The sequence below is a fragment of the Rhinolophus sinicus genome, linkage group LG03 (assembly GCF_036562045.2).
Source record: "Rhinolophus sinicus isolate RSC01 linkage group LG03, ASM3656204v1, whole genome shotgun sequence".
Lineage (NCBI taxonomy): Eukaryota > Metazoa > Chordata > Mammalia > Chiroptera > Rhinolophidae > Rhinolophus > Rhinolophus sinicus.
The window spans coordinates 112,062,643-112,082,388 of record NC_133753.1 but is presented as its reverse complement, the minus strand read 5'-3'; the positions used below and the strand labels follow the sequence as shown (position 1 = coordinate 112,082,388).

General features: G+C 40.1%; 1 protein-coding gene across 3 annotated transcripts in view; it reads left to right on the top strand.

The window, feature by feature from the left end:
• The window catches only part of MEGF10 (multiple EGF like domains 10), a 155,296-nt gene that overhangs the window by 107,446 nt on the left and 28,104 nt on the right, over window positions 1–19,746 (top strand). For all 3 annotated transcript variants that reach the window (XM_074328539.1, XM_074328540.1, XM_074328541.1), the window contains exons 10-13: window positions 7,988–8,162; window positions 9,475–9,595; window positions 10,370–10,533; window positions 13,034–13,136. In XM_074328539.1, the coding sequence (XP_074184640.1) occupies window positions 7,988–8,162; window positions 9,475–9,595; window positions 10,370–10,533; window positions 13,034–13,136 (563 nt within the window). The remainder of the gene's footprint in view (window positions 1–7,987; window positions 8,163–9,474; window positions 9,596–10,369; window positions 10,534–13,033; window positions 13,137–19,746) is intronic.

The window sequence follows — 19,746 nt, the reverse complement described above, 5'->3', positions numbered from 1 at the left end:
TGTAAAAATATCACAAAATGATTCTCATGGCAACATCTTACTTGACGAAACATCTGTGTAGAGAGGAAGTGTACTGGTGGAAGTTTTGTGAAAGTGCTTCACATGTGGCTGTCACATGTGAAATATGTTTTCAGAATTGATTACTCTGACATAGAACTCACAGGGGTCTTTTAGCTCAAAATATCTCTCAAAGAATGTACGAACAGGAAACCATGATCCCACCCACCCTACTGTACATTGTCTGTCCCTGAAAATATCTTTCCACCCCCTTACTTCCTCTCCCTCCCCCAAGGACCAGATACATATCACTTAGAATTCTGGGTCTCCGTTGCAGACTGCTGGGAAAGTTGAATTTGACAAAAATGTAGTGCATTATATAGCAGTTCAGACATTATGAGACTTACTTCCATTTGCATTCAGCACAGCTGTTACTTCATTCATGCTCCTAAAAGATAACTTGTGGACACATCAAATCTCAAATGCACAAAAGTTAAAAGTAAACAGAAGCCTGTGGTGGGTCTCTGCTTTAAACCATTGTTAGGAGCAAAAATATGGACTTTGCACTGAGCACGTGTGTGTGTATGTGTGTGTGTGCACGTGCATGTGTGTGTGTTACATTTTAGTGGGACATATCAAAGAACTACATTCTTAATGTATCTCAAGCAACTTTGTAAGCTACTTCAGTCAACTTTTGGTTTTCTTTATTGGAAAATACTGCCACTCTTTACATGTAAAGGTTAAACAACCATCTGGGCAGTAAAAATGAATAAGCTCTACAGGATTTTGTTGGTTTTAACCTCTCTAATGTTTAAGGAGCTGGCAGGATTAGGGACAAGTCATGAGTCTAGCTCCCTTCCTTGCAGTAAGCCTTGCCCCAGCAAAAGGTAAGCCTTGTGTAGCGGTAGCTAAGAACTTTTTAATACCACTGTGCTGTTGCATTGTATGTAGACACAGCCTGAAAACACATAGATTACAAAACTTACACAAAGGAGCTCTGCTACGAGAAGATTGGAGAAGCAGAGAAAATGTTGATTTTGTTGAAACTGGGTAGCATGTTAGTAGTGGCAGGTGCAAGTGGACAGTTACTTATCATCAATACCATGCTAATTTTAACATAGGTCCCATGTACCTAAGCATGTATGCTTTATCAAAGAAACACAGTCATCCCTCAGTATCTTTGGAATATTGGTTCCAGGATCCTCCATGGATACTAAATGCACAGATGCTGAAGTCTCTTATTTAAAGTAGCATATTATTCGCATATAACTTATATTTGCATATAGGCTACAGCAGGTATGTCTAGACATCACTTCATTTGCATAGATTCAACTTAGTGCTCAGCATCTAGCAAATTCAAGTTTTGCGTTTTGGAACTTCCTGGGATTTTCTTTTTCCGAATATTTTTTATTTGCATTTGATTTAATTCATGAATGTGAAACCCTGAAACCCATAGTTACGGAGAACTGACTGTACATGAAATTGTTTGACAATCACGTAGGTCAAAAGACCACTAAGATTCTATCTAATAATATATAACAAGCAATCAGAAGATTTAAAAACAAATAGCCTCTGAAGTGCTTCCCTAAATAATGAAAGCTACTTTTAAAAATTAGCTTTTACAAATTTCTGTTAAAACCAGTTGAATGTTGAATAAATGAGTCCGTCTTGTTGAATTCACAGTTGGAACCATTCATCTGATTCTTACATTTTGAACTTCTATGTAAAATTCCTGGAAACACAAGATTCCTTTGAACCAAAAGGCATAGAATCTTTGTATTAATTGAAAATCTAGTTTGTTCATTTTACCATTTAATCAAGCATGTGGAACTGGCTATTACATAATTCATGATTTATATTTATCCTAAATGCTTTCATTATACTTAATGAGATAAGTAAGGCAATGCAAACTATTAGTTTACATTGTCTTTAGGTGAATTTTGAGTTCTGTGGATGTACATATTGACACATTGCAGCCATATGTTTGAGTAGAGGTTTGTGTCAGTTAGCTTTCACTGCATAAGAAAAAAAAGAAGCTACCCCAAATTTAGTGGTGTAAAACAACAATTATTTATTAGCTAATGATATTTTGCTTGACTGTTTGGGCTGGGTTCAGCTTGGTGATTCCTCTGCTGGTCTCTCGATGTTCACCTGGCAGATCAACTAGACTCTGATTAGGCCTGGAATTCCTCACTCACATGTCTAGCATTTGGCTGGGTGATAGGGATGACTGAGCCATATGTCTCCAGCGTCTAACACAGGCCTGGGCCTCTTTACGTGGTGACTGGCTTCCAAAAGCAGCAAGAGACCGAGGAAGCTCCAAAAAGCAAACTTCGCAAATGTTTGGTTATGTCATGTTTGCTAATGTTCCTTTCGACAATGCAGGTCACACAACCAAGTCCAGATTCAATATACTCTGTCTCTCTCTTTTTTTTTTTTTAAAGCTTACATACATTTCTTTTTTTTTTTTTTTTTTTTTTTTTTTATAGGGGAAGGGGAACAGGACTTTATTGGGGGAACAGTGTGTCCTTCCAGGTCTTTTTTTCCAAGTCAAGTCGTTGTCCTTTCAGTCTTAGTTGTGGAGGGCACAGCTCAGCTCCAGGTCCAGTTGCCGTTTTCTAGTTGCAGGGGGCGCTGCCCACCATCCCTTGCAGGAGTCGAGGAGTTGAACCGGCAACCTTGTGGTTGAGAGCCCACTGGCCCATGTGGGAATCAAACCGGCAACCTTTGGAGTTAGGAGCATGGAGCTCTAACCGCCTGAGCCACCGGGCCAGCCCCATACTCTGTGTCTTGATGGGAGGAGTTGCAAAGAATTTGTAGCCATTCTTATTTTTCAGTCTTTCATAGGGTTGAAATGAATTTAAATATATTTATAGGTGATGTTAGTGTTTTAAATTGCAACAATATTATTAGAGCCTAAAGATATTCACTGTGACCTGGACTTTTCAGCTGGAAACTAACTCTTATGGTGGAAATAATTTTGAGCATTTGATAACAGTTAAATTTGATAAAAGTCAAATGATATAACTGATTTTAGTTGAAAATAAAATTTGAGATTTAGTAAGATTCCACATGACATATTTATATTAGCTCTTGTTAATAAGGATATTTAATAGCTATGGGCAATCAGGATGTGCCTATTTGCAAATGCTACCTAATTATCATTACATTTGAGCATTAACAACATCTAAGGAAATGAACAAAAGGAATTTCAATAACTCATTCTATTTTAGCTAGTATTGTATTGGACTCTCATAATAACTGAACTCTTAAATTGAAAATTTACTAGAAGATTTATCTCTAGTTATATATGTGTATAAAATGATAGGTATCCCTCCCTATATGTGTATAATCCTATTTTCTTATACACAAAGCAACCTGTTCTTTAGACAGAAACCAGGTAGGAGTATATCACCCTTTAATTTCTAATCTGCTGCTCTAACATCAACACGTAAATCTCATTACCAATTAAGCTGCCTGCATGAGAACACATCAAATGCCTCCAAAGTGCTCTGGCTTCCTACACCTAATTACAAATTGCAGAATACTAATTTTGGTGTCAATCAATCTAGGAACCAGAGTGCTGCACTAATTCTCTCTGGGGGGCATTGAATATCAATTTCTCCATCTGCCTCTAGCTTAGTTCAATTCCCCATCCTCAAATTATCTATTTCGTTTAACATTTATGTCTGTACCATGAAAATTACTTCCTTTTTAATGTAAAGTACTATTTTCTAGTAAAAATGTCCTTTTTTTAATATTATGTTTGGATAAGGTAAACTTTTAACCAATCCATTACTTGAAATATTTCATTTCCTTTTCTTACACGTAGGGCCTTACTGAAGTAAAGTTAAATTTGTCCCTGTGTTTTGCCCAATACGGGCTTTTATTGGTCCTGTTAACTTTTTATCTATGCTATATCCTAAACATTAGCAATTCTTTTTCATATCTAGCCCTCCAAGCAGCCTGCTACCGAGCTTCTTTTTTCTTTGGTGTAAAAACATATAAGTAAATCTGAGATCGAGTTTGATTTCTGCCACTGCCTGTGTGAAACTGAATAAATTACTTACTCATTCTAGGTCTCTTTTTCCTCAGTGATAAAACCTTTGGAATGGTTGTGAGGATTAAATGAAATAATGCACATGGATTGCTTAGCATGGTGTTAGCACACATTCAGGCTCAGTGACTATGAGCTGCTAGTCTGTGCATTCACTTACAGTATCATCATAAACGTCATGTAAGTGAGTGTTCCCTGAAATTACTGGTGATTCCCTTAAGCCTTGACTTCGAAAATGTAAAAACTAAGTTTAGGGGAAATCTTGCCTTTGTATTCAGACATACAGATTGTAATTTAGCATTGCAGGATGACTCAGATATACCAGGGAAAAGCAGATTAGTGTTTGAAAGCAGGATCCCTGGAGTCAGGCCCCACTGCACATCAGCTGTGACAGTCTTACTTAATCACTCCATCAGTATTTACTGTGGTCTGTCTGTGGGACAGGGACAGCTAACAAAATGCACTTAATTCTTGTCCTCGTGTAGCTCAAAGTCTAGAGGGGAAGGAAGACATTAAAAGATTGTACAAATAAACACAAGATCATAGAAAGAGCAGGGTGCTATGAAAGAAAATGACAGGAGAGACTTGTTTTCAATATGAGTGGTCAGCGTAGGCCTATCTAAGGAAGAGATACTATGTGAGCTGAGACTGGAAACCTAAAATGAAGAAAGCTAGACAAAGAGTGAGGAATAGCACTGTGGGCATATGGAATAGCCCATGCGGGGCCCTTATGTTGAAAAACCTCAACGCTTTTACAAACTAGCACAAATCCACTGCAGTTGAGCATAGCAATGAAGAGAGAAATGATGAAAGAAGAGGCTGGGGAGCAGGCCATGACCAGATGGGGGGGAGCCATGGGCTATATTTAGGGTGATCATATAGCTGGTGTCTGAGTGACCGCCTGGTTTAGGCCTATTGTCCTAATGTAATTATTAAGAATTCCTTTTTCACTCTTAAAAAAAATGTCCTGGTTTAGATAATTACATAGTCACTCTAGCCATGTTAAACAGTATGGATTTTATCCTAAGTGTAGTGCAGAGCCTTTGAAGGGTTTTAAGGAGAACGATACAATATGATCTACTTTTTAGGTGATGAGGCTCGACTGGATACAGGGAGAAAAGTTGGAAGGCTGTTCAGGATGTTAGGAGATAGGTTGGCTTGGAGTGAGATGGTGACAGTGAGGATGAAGAGACGTAGACGAATTCAAGATGAATTTTGGAGTTAGGATAGTTAGGTGTAGTGATGAAGTGGATATGGGAGATGAGGAAGAAGGAGTTATCAAGAATAACTCTAAGATTTCTAGTTGAAATAATTGAGTGACTGGTGGTGCCAATACTTCATTGGGGATGATGAGGAATAGACACTTAGGAATGAAGAAAGGGAATAACACGGGCTCAGTTTTGACATGTTAAGTTTGAGATGCCATGGAAATACCAGATGTTTGATCAAGGATAAGTGATTTGCCGAAGGTTAAATAGCAGATAAGTAAATCTGAGTGAATCTAAGCAGATTTGAAACTCAGCTCCTTGTCTTCTGAATCCAAGCCTTCTACATCCAAGTAACCATCTTAAACATAGAGCTACACTTAGCTATCTCTTCATGCCCTGTTTCCTGAATAATGCTTGTGGTGGATGCCTAGGCTTTGCTTGTGGGTACTTATGAGGTCTGACAATTAAGTTCATGAACTCATCCTAGAAAAAGTACTACATACCTCATTTCTGAATAGCACTACGATCGCCTTTGAAGTACTCCCCATGGGAAGCTATGCACCGACACCAGCACCTAGTCACAGTTCAAAACAATTTTGGAACTCTTTTTCTGGAATGGCCATCAGGGCTGTCATCGTGTTACCCTTGATGTCCTGAATGTCATCCAAATGTCTTCCTTTCAATATTTCCTTTATCTTCAGGTAAAGAAAGAAGTCACTGGGGCCCGGATCAGGCGATGAGTAGGAAGGGTGTTTCCATACAGTTATTTGTTTACCGGCTAAAAACTCTCTCACAGACAGTGCTGTGTGAGCTGGTGCATTGTTGTGATGCAAGAGCCATGAATTGTTTGCAAAAAGTTCAGGTCGTTTTCATCTAACTTTTTCATGCAGACTTTTCAGCACTTTCAAATAGTAAACTTGGTTAACTGTTTGTCCAGTTGGTACAAATTCATAACGAATAAACTCTATGATATCAAAAAAATGTTAGGAACATCATTTTGACTCTTGATTTGGACTGACAGAACATTTTTGGTCATGGAGAATTGGCCGACTTCCATTATGCACTTTTATGTGTTGTTTCAGGGTCGTATCGGTACACCCATGTTTCGTCACCAATGATAACAGAGTCCAAAACATCATCTTGCCTCTCCAAAAGGTCTTGGCAAGCTTAGGACTCTTCTTTGCTTTCGTGCATCAGTGAGCTCCTTCGGGACCATTTTTGCACACACCTTTCTCATGCCAAGATTTTCAGTTAAGATTTTCCTGTTTCTCTATCAATGTTTACTTGGTCTGCTATGCTTCTCACAGTCAGCCAATGATTTTGATGCACAATTAGCTTAATTTTCGCAATGTTTTTTGTCAGTTCTGCTCATTACTGGCCACCCTGATTTTTCTTCATCAGTGACATGGTCTCTCCCCTCAGAAAAATGTTTAATCCATTTGTACACTGCTGTTTTCTTCATGGCATTATCCCCATAAAGTTGGGCTAATATGTCCCTGATTTTACTTGCACTCTTGTCAACTTTAACAAGAAATTTAACGTTTGTTCATTGCTCTTATTCAAGCTCAGACATTCTCGCAACAGCACACAAAAACACACAACAATAATAATGAACATCACTCAGCATGACACTGTCATACATCGACATGAACACAGCTTGAGACACTGAGATACCAAGGTTATGAAACCTTACGGAGCTGTTTTTACAGTGCTGTCAATGTAAGTGCATGGTGGCAAGTTCGCGAACCGAATTGCCAGACTTCGTAGTTGGAGTAGGGCCCTAAAACTATCTTTAAATAAATTTCTGAAAATGGTGGAACAAACCTTCCAACCTACAGGGCTGAGATCCTCACTTGACAGACTAGGATGTGGGGCCCAGAGAGGTTGTGTGCTTTCACTAGGATTACCCAGGTGGGGAGACAGCTTGAATTACATCCTCAGTCTTCCTCCCTCCCAGAAAATTGTTCTTTCCAAGAGCTGAAAATCTATGATTGGCAACTCTAATGAGAGGTCCTTTAGCAAATGTCTGGATGTCACAGTGGATTTTGTTGTTGGCCCCAGTTACGGGAAGTGTTCTAGCTCCATGAGGGGAGGAAACCCATCTTTAACAGTCTTCCAATTGCGAGCAGAGCTAGTTTGATTGTTAAGATTTTCCTGTGGTGGAAAGCACGTGTGTTTTGAGTGCCACAGGGTGCCCTATTGTGTCAGCAACCTCAGTAGCATGTGCAAATTAGCGCAGCTGATGTGTCCATTTGCTGTGGAGCGACAGCTGGCTCCCTAGCCCATCAATGCAACTGCAGTTTCAGGTAGAGACAGCTGCTCTGCCCCAGGTATGGAGTTCTGAGAGAAGAAACAGGCTGAAAAGGTTGTAGCTTTTGGGAGTTCCTTGGACATCACCCTGGCTAACTGATTGGTATTGCTTATTGGATGGAGACCTTTAGATCTTTCCTTCAAGTTGACCTTTTATTGATCAGTGCTTTCAATTTATGAAAATTAAAGTGAGTTTCAGACAAAAGGACCCATGATGCTGATTTCACGTAACATTTCTGTAGTACCAAACAGGTTTGGGCCAATTAATTAAATATCACAAAGCCTGGGAATGAAGTTTAAATTATTGTGTGTGGAATTACCCACACATTTAGTGATCATGGCTAAAGCAACATTTGCATGGGCCTTGGGTGTCATGTACCCGAAAGTGAACTGCTCCTTTCATCCATGCTCTCAGCTGTCACCCCATGTCTGGAGAGTGTGCCTGTAAGCCAGGCTGGTCGGGACTCTACTGTAATGAGACGTGTTCTCCTGGATTCTACGGGGAAGTTTGCCAACAGATCTGCAGTTGCCAGAATGGGGCTGACTGTGACAGTGTGACTGGAAAGTGCACCTGTGCCCCAGGATTCAAAGTGAGTGGCTTGGGCTCTGGAGGAAGGATTTGAGGGATGCAATGTGGGGGATGTGGATACCACGATTTATATGACCTTTTATGCAGTACAACGAATGTACTAAAATCAATCCCATCATTAACAAGAAAAAGAGTAGAAAAAAGTAGTAATAAGTGATATAAGTAATTAACTTAGAATGATGACTGGGAAAGCTGGTAAAACTATAAATGTGGCATTAATATTTAATTATTAAATTAATATGTGCTATGAAGTATGATGTATTTTAATTATTACCTATGTCATTATTTTAGTGTTTTATAGGTAGCAAAGAAATTATTTTTTCAAGTGTAATATGTATTATTGTCAACAGTTTCTGTCTTAATTCCATGTAATTTGGAGCCACCTAATATATCAAGTTAGCGTTTGTTATGTATGTACGTGCAATGGTTCGTAGTATGAACGTTTTTTGGTTCCTTTGAGAATCTGGACCTTACAAAAATGCCTATATGCCAGTAGAGCAGAATTCTGCCTGGTTTCCAGGATTTCTTAGCTGCAGGTTAGAAATCTTTGTTTTTAAAGGAAAATGGGTTTTTCTTGAATCATTTCCCCCCATTTTAAGGAGGAGAACGTTAAACTGTGAAGAATGTCAATTATTCCAGAGCACATAACGCAGAACGAGTGGATCATAAAGTCTCTGAGCTGAGAGGATCTTTACAGGGTTTTCTAACCTATGTCACCATCCTTGATTGGGCCCTTGTCTATCAGCCTTGCCTTACAGAGGCCCTTCTGTTTTTAAAGGGCGTGACCTCCAGTCACCTTTGATAACCGGCTTCTATGGTCAAGGGGTTAAGGCTTGCTGTCCGATAATAAATTGGATCGTACTGGCGGCTGAGTGTGTGTGCGATCCCTTTGCTTCACTCACTAATCATATTACATACTGTACAAGGAAGTTAGGGTGCATTGCAATGTAGCATTTAGTTCATATTTATCTTTATTTATTGACAGTAATTGTACAGCTACAGTTTATTGTTATATATCTACTTGTTTGAGTAAGGGCGAAAGGTTTTATGTTTGCTACAAAGGAAAATTAATGAAGGCAGCAGGCTTTTTTTGGATCGTATTCAATACTGTATCATAAACATAAGCCAGCTAGCATTGCCCTTGAATCTCTCAATTTGCATAGTGGTGACATTATCGCAACTTTTTAAAATGCAATGTGTTAAAATGAGAGAGGGAGTAAAATTAGCATGGCCAAACTACATTTTTGTTTATTTGTGTTGGCCTTCTTTCAATTGGTAGACTCGCATGAGTTTTCCTGTTTGTGCCTGTCTAGGGAACTGACTGCTCTGCTCCGTGCCCTCTGGGAACCTATGGGGTAAACTGCTCCTCTTTCTGTGGCTGTAAGAACGATGCTGTCTGCTCTCCGGTGGACGGGTCTTGTACTTGCAAGGCAGGTGAGTGGATGAATCTTTAATCTGATCCTGGTCCTGTTATTTCCTAAAGTCACAGGAAAGAAACTTTGACTAAAGTGCTAGCTTCTCCTGTGCCAGATTTTGGTACCTGATCTCTGAACGCCCCTCAACCAGAGTGGGCGCTCCTGTTTTCATGAGTTAACAAGAAGAGGCTCACAGAAAATGATCTCTGAAGTCGCTGCCAGCTCCAAAAGTCTGTGAGTCTGCGCTCTGGGGACAAGTCAGCTAAGCAGACATGTGTCTGCACCCTAAATTCACTGGTCTGGAGTGGTCGTGACAAGAAATGGCAGCCACTCACTGATTTTACGTGAGGGCCAGCATGTGTCTATCCTGGATACTTACTGTTCATGGTTAACGGGGTCCTACTCTCAAGACGGGGTTGTTCTTTCAAACACAAACCTTCCTTCTCCCTCCCATACAAATATTTCACTTTTCCGACCTGAACAAAGCTCAGCATTCCGTGGTGTGCCTCCGTGTGCATTAAAGGGCCCCCACTGTATGTCCTTCCCCCAATGAGCCCAACAGTGCTTCTCAGTGCTGGCATCCTGTGACAGATCACACGGCACACATGCTATTTGGGTGCTTTTGTTCAGTTCTGATAGAGGCTCTACGTGGCAGAGCCTGTGCTCTCTGTGCTGGGGCAACACTGCTGTGCCTCTCCAAGATGTTTTTAAAGGGAAAGTGGCTTGGAAAGGCTCAGCGAAACTCTCTGCTGCCTTTGTTTGCTCATGTGCTTTGGTGTTCTTGTCGTGGCAGGCTGGCACGGGGTGGACTGCTCCATCAGCTGTCCCAGTGGCACCTGGGGCTTTGGCTGTAACTTAACATGCCAGTGCCTCCATGGCGGAGCCTGCAACACCCTGGATGGGACCTGCACATGTGCACCTGGATGGCGAGGGGAGAAATGTGAACTTCCCTGCCAGGTACGACCGAACCAGTGCCCAAGCTGGGAAGGCCTGGGAGCTGACGCCAGAGGGCTCGCCTGGTTTTGCAATTTTCCTGATTGAAAGTGTGTGAGTGCGAACCAACCACAGTAGCTATTAGAAGAACTGAGGTGTTTGAACTCAGAGTGGATATAGGGTTAAGGGAAAAGGGCTAGACATGGAAATTGGTTACGTAACGTTGTAAGAATCATTTCCTTCTTTTCCTTCATCTTTACTCAGGTTCCCCTCAATGCCCCCCTCTATTTTTTCTGTTCTTATACACCCATCTCTTCCTGGCAGCCAGTCAACAGCATTTGTCACACATGGCAGCATATGCCTGTCAACTCTCCAAATATGTGTTTCCATTCTAATGGAAATCCTCCAGCCTTCAGGGTGGAAAGTGGCGGGAAATTGAAAGGGGTTGGTGATGGTGTCACGGAAATACTCATTGAGATGGTTAAAGAAGGTTTGGAAATAGCCCCTTTTAATGTAAATATCTCTGGAGTCACAAAAATATCCAAAGATTTTGATGTGGGGATATTTTCCAGTGACTCCCCAAATGATGTAGGTGATGTTGGATCTGCCGGCAGTTTCTGAGTGCGGGCTGGGATCGTGTCTCATGAAGCCAAAGAATGGAAACACGGACCGGGGAGAGGCAAGAAGTTTTAAAAAGAGGATAGTTTATTAGAGGCAGGAGAAGAGGTTGCAGCTCCTGAGCGGGAGGGGGTCCTGAATGGGGGTGTCCCATGACTGAGGCAAAAGTTCTTACTTTTATACCTTCCCTTGCCTGCTTGGGGAAAGGGGCTGGCGACTTCTAATTGGATTCATCTGTCAGGTTTGTCCTGTTTGCCCATCCTGAAGGGATTAACGAACCAACCCTCTCCTATCTATCAGATCTGCTCCTTTGTCAGGCTAGAAGGGATTTGAGATTATCTATTAACCTTAAGGCGTGTTCTCATGTCTCTTTCCTGGAGTGAAGGAGACATTCCAGGACCTGGAGTTTCAGGATATGGCTGCTTTTTGTTTATTCTATCAGGAACCTCCCTGTCTACCTAGTAATCATACTAACTAACCTGTCTCAATTTCCCTAATTCAAGGCTGACTCCCTCCCTTGACCTGCTTTGGAGCTATCCATCTTCAGAAATCCTATACTGTGTCCACCAAAGGCTGACACGGTGCAAATGGGAAGTTCATTCTATCGTAACAAGCTGATTTCTCTTCCTGAATGAAGTGCGTGGGTGGTTTCTTTCCCTCTTTTCCATCACTCCTTCCTATCACAATTCTTTTCTCCTGAGTCATTAAACATTCTCTCAGTGGTGTGTGTGCTCTGCCTCCTGGAGATCATCTGGAGATCCTCTGATGACAAGATGACACCGTGACACCCTGAACAGGGCTCCTCGAGAAGGGCCTCCCACAGAGGTTCTTTTCTCCCCGGGCTTCCTCCTCATTAAGTGCAACCCATTCCCAAAGCAGAAAGAGGATCGATCTACTCTGGGCTATTCTGTGCCCTGCAGACCCTTAGGACAAAGTTAAGTTAGCTTTGCTGCCTCTCATCCACCAGTGAACAAATTATCAGTGTGCTGAGATGGGCTTGAGGGTCACGTTTCACTCCCAGTCTGATTGTGGACAGAACAAAGCCTCTGGCACAATCTTGTCCCTTTTTGTTTATCAGATGACTAAACCAGCAAAGGATGATGGTTTAGTGGCTCCTACTGCAGCAGAGCTAAGTCCTATGCAGCTCCATCAAACATTAGTGGGGACTAAAAAATGGTTTATTTTATTTTAATAAGTCCTAGACAAATGATTATGTCATCTAACACCCACTGCCTGTTTATGCTGGTTCTCAGGTTCCTTCCTCTTGGTAAATGTGCATCCCATATATTTCTTAGGGCTTGTGTGGTGTGGAGCGTTTGTAGTGCTCTCCCTCCACTCGTCAGGATCTGGCCTGAAAGAGCAGGGCTTAGGAACGCAGAGATTTCCACTTCCTCTCCCACAAACTAACTGATCACGTCCACGTAGAGTCATGTCTGCTGGACCACCAAACGGATATGCACGTGAAAATTGAAAATGTATATATAGGTCTAGGAGGGCATGAACAGGAGGCTGGCATTTAACTATTTTATAAAAATCTTTAGGAACAAAAGAAAATATGTTTAGGGGTCGTGGTTTCCGATAAGAAAGATTATTTTAATTAGTTGGCATATTTACATATATCTGCATCTATGCGTATCAGCATATTAGCATAATTGATTTCACCACTCGTATGCCCTAACTACTCATATGTCAGACATAAACTAAGGTTTGAGGGAGTTTAAAATACTGACCTCCTAGAGCCTACATTTTAGGGCAAGAAGACATGCGAAGAGGTGATGATGGTAATGTATGTTGCTGAGAGGTGTTTGGGAGAGGAGGAGGGTACTGTACCTGAAATGGCTGACTGTGGCTCCTTTTGCCTCCCATTGTGGGGTTCCCCATGGCTTCATCACTGTCTTCCGTGCAGGATGGCACATATGGGCTGAACTGTGCTGAGCGCTGTGACTGCAGCCATGCGGATGGCTGCCACCCCACCACGGGCCATTGCCGCTGCCTCCCCGGATGGTCAGGTGAGAGCCAAGGAAATGGAAAACATGCCAATCTATGCCTAGCGCTGTTCCTTGCTGTTTCAAAGAAACACACACAGGTCAACTTTTCAGGAACAATAGAAATGAAAGCAGTCTCCAGTGAGCTGACACATTTTTACCCAAGAAATACTACTGCTAAGGTTAATTAATCCATAATCCAGGAATGATATTTTTTGTTAAATTATGCAGGGGCAGTTCTCCTGAGCCTTCCTGTAATGTCCAACTGTCAGAATTTAGGCTGGCAAGCGGGGAAAATGTGAATTACTGTTAAGAGTTTAGTGAGACCTCTGTGGTATCTTTGAGCACTGAGGAAAGGATGATTAGAATAAACCATAAGATTATAATTAATTTCACCTTACTGAGGCAAAATATTACTATTAATATGGTTAATATACAAATATAAAATATTCATACCTAGAAATAAAAATTTCAAAACTTAACTTTTTCTTATAAGAATGTTTAAGTCATAAAAATTCATAGTAGGATTGAATAACAATTTTCTAATTGTGAGGTGGAAGTTTCTCCTTATTTATATGACCTCATGGTTTTAGCCAGGAAGTTGATCAAACTAACAGAGTCTTAGAAGAATAATGTTTTTGTTTGTGATGTACAACCTTGGGACATGGCATTAAGTGCCCAAGCAAATTGAGACCTTGTTCTTTTTTATACATCAAATAAAGCCTATCCTAAAAAAAAACACAAACAGAAAAACTAATGAACTTTTAAGTACTTATTAAGAAAAATTACCGTGGGAATGCAATAGGACAGTTATTGAACATTGGAGTGAATGACCTGATATATATGATCATTTCTACTGAAAGTAACATAGTATGTTGATTGCTGATGTCCAATTTAGAGTGAAACATTGGTGTGCTAGGGACTGGATGACAGGTAGATAAATGAACCTTAACTTGATTTAAAAATTCTGTTTGAATTCATTTGTGTGTGTGTATGTGTGCGCGTGTGTGTGTTTGTATACATATTGTATTTGCATCTAAATATATTTGTATATAAATTGAGAGATGAGAGGGAGATTTATTAAGACAAAACTGTTTCCCCATTGATGCTTCAGTATCCTCCAAAACAGTTTTCAACTTGTCCTCTAAAAGAGAAATTGGTGGTAACAAGCTAAGTATCCTCTTTAGTGATAGTTCGTATTTTCAGAAGGTGGATCTTTCAGAAGAGAATCTTATGTCTTCATACGTGAGATGCTACATTTAGGAAATTATGGGAGTCAGGGTGGTCTTATTTTTTTTAGCAAAAATACATACAAAGAAGACTCTAGAGAAATAATAAGTAATGCTTACTTACTGAGCGCTCATTGCAGTCTCACAACAACTCTATGAGGTAGGAAATATTACTTATTTTTACTTTTTACTTACTTTTTACAGATGAGGGAGCTGAGGCAAGGTCCCAGTCAGTAAACGTGAGAGACGGGATTTGTCCCAATGCTCCCCACCACATAACCAGCTCTTTTAACTGCTACACCCAACTGCCATGCGCAGACTTATTCCAGGAAGTGCTGGGCGACATGGCAGTTATGCTGAGATTTAGTTTCACTATGGGTAAAGACTTCTAAGCATTATGTGCGAGGACTATGGTGATCAGTGCTGATCACCAGCAACCTTTCCCTCTCTCTCTCTATAAAATAGCTTTATTGAGATATAATCACATACCATAGAATTCACCTATTTAAAGTGTACAATTCAGTGTTTTTTAGTATATTCAAAGAATTGTACACCACAGTCACCTTTAGAAGATTTTCATCACATTCAAAAATTAGTACTCATTAACAATTCTCTCCTCTAGACAACTACCAATCTACCTTCTGTCTCTGTAGATTTGCCTATTCTGGATATTGTATGAATTCATACAATATGTGGTCGTTTGTGACTGGTTTCCTTCACTTAACATATGTTTTCAGGTTTCATCTGTATGGGAGCATATAGCAGTACTTCTTTTATTTTGACTGCCAAATAATATTCCATTGTACCACATTTTATTTATCCATTCATCAGTTGATAGACATTTGGGTTGTTTCCATCTTTTGGCTATTTTTAATAATGCTGCTATGAACATTTGTGTAGAAGTTTTTGTGTGAATGTATATATATTGGGTATATATTTAAAGGTAGATTTACTGGGTCATATGGTAATTCTAACCTTTTGAAAAATTAAAAAGAATTGCTAGCCTATTTTCCAAAGTGGCTGCACCATTTTACATTCCCAACAGCAGTATATGAGGCTTCCAATTTTTCCATACCCACACTATCATTTGTTATTATCTGCCATTTTGATTATAGCCATTATTGTTTTTGATTTGCACTTCTCCAATGAGTAATGATGTTGAATATATTTTCATGTGCTTATTGGCCCTCTGTATATTGTTCAGGGGCCAATATCTATACAGATTTAGAAATATCTATACAGATTCTGTGTTTATTTTTAATTGGAATATTTGTCTTTATTATTGAGTTGTAAAAGTTCTTTATATGTTCCAGATACATGTCCTTTATCAGGTGTATATATGACTTACAAATATCTTCCCTCATTCTGTGACTTTTTTCTTTTCACTTTTTGATGGTGCCCATTGCAGCAGAAAATATTTTATTTTGATGAAGTCTAATTTGTCTTTTTTCTTTTGTTGCTTATGCTTTTGTCATAAAATCTAAGAAACTATTGCCTAATCCAAGGTCACAAAGATTTATGCCTATGTATTCTTCTAAGAGTTTTGTAGTTTTAGCTTTTACAGTTTTAGCTTTACATGTAGGTTTCTGATCCATTTTGAGTTCATTTTTATATATGGTATGAGATAAGTGATCGACTTCATTCTTTTGCATGTGAATATCTAGTTGTCCCAGCACCATTTGTTGAAAAGACTATTCTTTTTCTCCATTGAATTATTTTGACATCCTTGTCAAAAATCAATTGACCATGAATGTGGGAGGGTTTATTTCTGGACTCTCATTTCTATTCCACTGGGACATATCTATTCTCATGCCAGTACCATACTGTTCTGATTACTCTAGCTTGGTAGAGTTTTAAAATTGGGGCGTGTGAGTTCTTTAACGTTGGTCTTTTTTCCCCAAAAGATTGTTTTGGCTATTCTGGGTTCCTTGAATTTTCATATGAAGCTTAGGATCAGCATGTCAATTCCTACGAAGAAACAAGGTAGAAATTTAATGAGGACTGAATCTATAGATCAACGTAGGGAGTATTGTCAACAATGTTAAGTCTTCAGATCCTTGAACATAGGATGTCATCAGTAACTTCTTCAGTAATCTTTTAGTCATTTGGAATATGGTGTGAGCTTCTTTGGCTTCTGACAGCAGTAAGCTGATGAACTATCATGTACTTGATTTCTAGTGTCTGAGAGCTACCTTGGGAAACAGGCCAAGGCTGGGGTAATAGACTCTATTTTCTGTCACTAGGAGCTACCCACAGACACGAAGACTCCCTGGCCCTCTAGTTCCTCCCTGACTTGTAAAAGCTGAAATAACTCAGACTTCACAATATGAAGTTCTACCTTCTCTTGTTTCTGTTTTGCTCTCAGTTACTACATGTTAAAACTACATCACACCAGGGATTAAACCAGATTCTGTGACTTCACAAGGGTTCTTGAAGTTGTCAAATGGAGTGACCAGCACTAAGTTCTCAGTGACTGCAGTGCAGTGAAATAGCATTTTTAACCTCCCGCAAATTCAGAACTTTTCTGACGAAGAAGCCACACCATTTGTTTTGGGCAAAACTTCCCCAAATCCACTTTTGGAAATGTGAGGTGTTCCTGAACACACCCATCGCTCCTTCAAAGTATCCACCTCCTTTGATGATTTAGAACCAGCCTGTGAAAGGCATACATACACTAGTGTATGAGAGAGAGTCAGGAGATATAATTTGGCCTGAAGCCAGTCAAAAAATGTGTTAGTTGCATTCCACAGTCTGGGTCATGGGGTAAGACAAATGATCCCATCTGGCCTTAGACCTATGGAGCTCCTACGAGAATGCAATGGCTTTGTCACACAATATAATCTTGTAATCCTCAGTCCATCTGTGACTGGTCTGCTTCTCCAAAGGGGAGAAACCATTGCTGCTTCGTGTTGGTTTGTCATGTGTTGCCCACCATTTCTTTGCTTCGTAGCCCCAGAGTCTTATTTATTGGGGTCTTCTATGTGGGCAGTTGGTCTGCAAGTATCTGACATTTCACCTGCTGTGAAATGTGTTTTGTTTTGTTTTAGAGAGGTCTTTCCCTACATTCACAGAACACACTTAATATAAGCAAAAGTATGTTGAGGAAAAGAGACTTCCTGAAGTTCCAAAAAGCACCCTACCATTGGACCAAGAATTGGCTTATTTTTCTAAAAGGAAAGAAGAGTGGCCTCTTTATTATTTACACAGAACATAATTGCATTGTCAACACTGGATAGGTTCATGATTTCTCATCACAAACTTATTTTAAGTACCTTATGTAGAGCTTTTTCAATATAAAGAAAGCTTTGCTTTTCGTTGAAACACCAGTTTCAGGGCCAAATAAATAACATAAGCTCGTGGAAGCAAGTTCTTCTGTTTCCTCTCCTCCCTGTTGCTGAGACTGTGCTAGGTGAAATTTAAGAATCACCAGACAGGGTAACAGTGTGTGGGTAACAGTGAAGCTTTTGTGAAGGAATCAGTGAATTCTAACACGTGACCTGGGCTCTTCCCCCGACCAAGTCAACAAAATGACGTTAGCGGCACCAACAGCACTTAACCGCTGTGGACAACTCTGTGGGAACGGGCTGAGCAGGCCTCTGGGTTTTGAGCTAGAGACAGGGGTCAGAAGACCTTTATCCTTCCTTACAGAGAAATTGACACACCTAAATTGAGGAAGTCAGGTGCTAACCTGATATACTAAGGAAGTCAGCTTGCTTTCTTACCATGGGGCTCATCCACCATTCCTCATAACTCCACCCTCTTTTCTAATGTTTGGCTGTCTTTCTTCTCTTAAAGGAAATGAAACTCTTGTTTATTTCTTCTATAAGTGATGGTCTCATTTTACCGAGCCATAAAAAATTATTCAAAATGTACTACCACATAGGTTAACTGAAACAAAAATTGCTTCTGACATCCCAGCATTTCCAAAATAAATGTACCATTTTTCAAAAGAAAAGACATGTAATTTATTATGTGAGGTAGGACAATTAAGTTCGTGAACTCATCCTAGAAAAAGTGCTACATACCTCATTGCTGAATATCACTACAGTCACCTTTGAAGGACTCCCCTTGGGAAGCTATGCACTGATGCCAGCGCCTAGTCTACCCTTAAAGCAATTTTGGAACTCTTTTTCTGGAATGGCCATCAGAGCTGTCATCGTATTACCCTTGATGTCCTGAATGTCATCAAAATGTCTGCCTTTCAATATTTCCTTTATCTTCGGGTAAAGAAAGAAGTCATTGGGGGCCAGATCAGGTGAGTAGGGAGGGTGTTCCAATACAGTTATTTGTTTACTGGCTGAAAACTCCCTCATAGACAGTGCCGTGTGAGCTGGTGCATTGTCGTGATGCAAGAGCCATGAATTGTTGGAGACAAGTTCAGGTTGTCTAACTTTTTCACGCAGCCTTTTCAGCACTTCCAAAGAGTAAACTTGGTTAACTATTTGTCCAGTTGGTACAAATTCATAATGAATAATCCCTCTGATATCAAAAAAGGTTAGTGGGTAAGGGGGGTGGGGGGTGGGGGTGGGAGATGAGGGTAAGGGGGATCAAATATATGGTGATAGAAGGAGAACTGACTCTGGGTGGTGAACACACAATGGGATTTATAGATGATGTAATACAGAATTGTACACCTGAAATCTATGTAATTTTACTAACAATTGTCACCCCAATAAATTTAAAAAATAAATATCTTAACCAAAAAAAAGGTTAGCAACAGCGTAGCAACAAGTTCGCAAACTTAATTGTCAGACCTATGTGGTTATTTAAAACCTTAATTTATTGACATTTGTAACCAATGGACTACTTTATCAAAAAAGGGACAGATTGCAGTAAAAAAAAAAAAAAAATGGGGAAAAATGAAACACCTTTCAGGATATAGGCTGTGTCCTGGGCTCCTTCTCCCACACCTCTGCCACATACACACACACACACACACACACACACACACACACACACACTGCTATAAAATGAGCCTGGCTTTTCAAAATGAGTGTTCTGAGATTCCAGATGTCAATGAAATATAATTAGCCGTGTGTGTCTGTGTGTGTGTGTGTTTCCATAGTAATGGAATGATTTGCCTTATAAAGTATTTTCCAAAAAGAGTAGGAACATGCTGACATTTTTTCTTCCTTTCTGCTCTGACTTCAGTCAGGCAGAACACCTCTTCAGTGAGCGTTACAGCTATCAAGATTTCATTCCAGCTTTCTGGAAACATACAGTCTCCAGCCTGGTTCTCAACCATGGCTAAGATCACCGTCACCTCCTAAGAACTCTTTTAACTTGCATATACCCTGCCTGTCCCCACCTCACAACTACTGAATGACAATCTGGAGGGTGAGTGCCTTGCCCAGCCCATAAAGCACTTTTTGTACAAGTTTGGAGAAGGTTTGGTAATCTCTCAG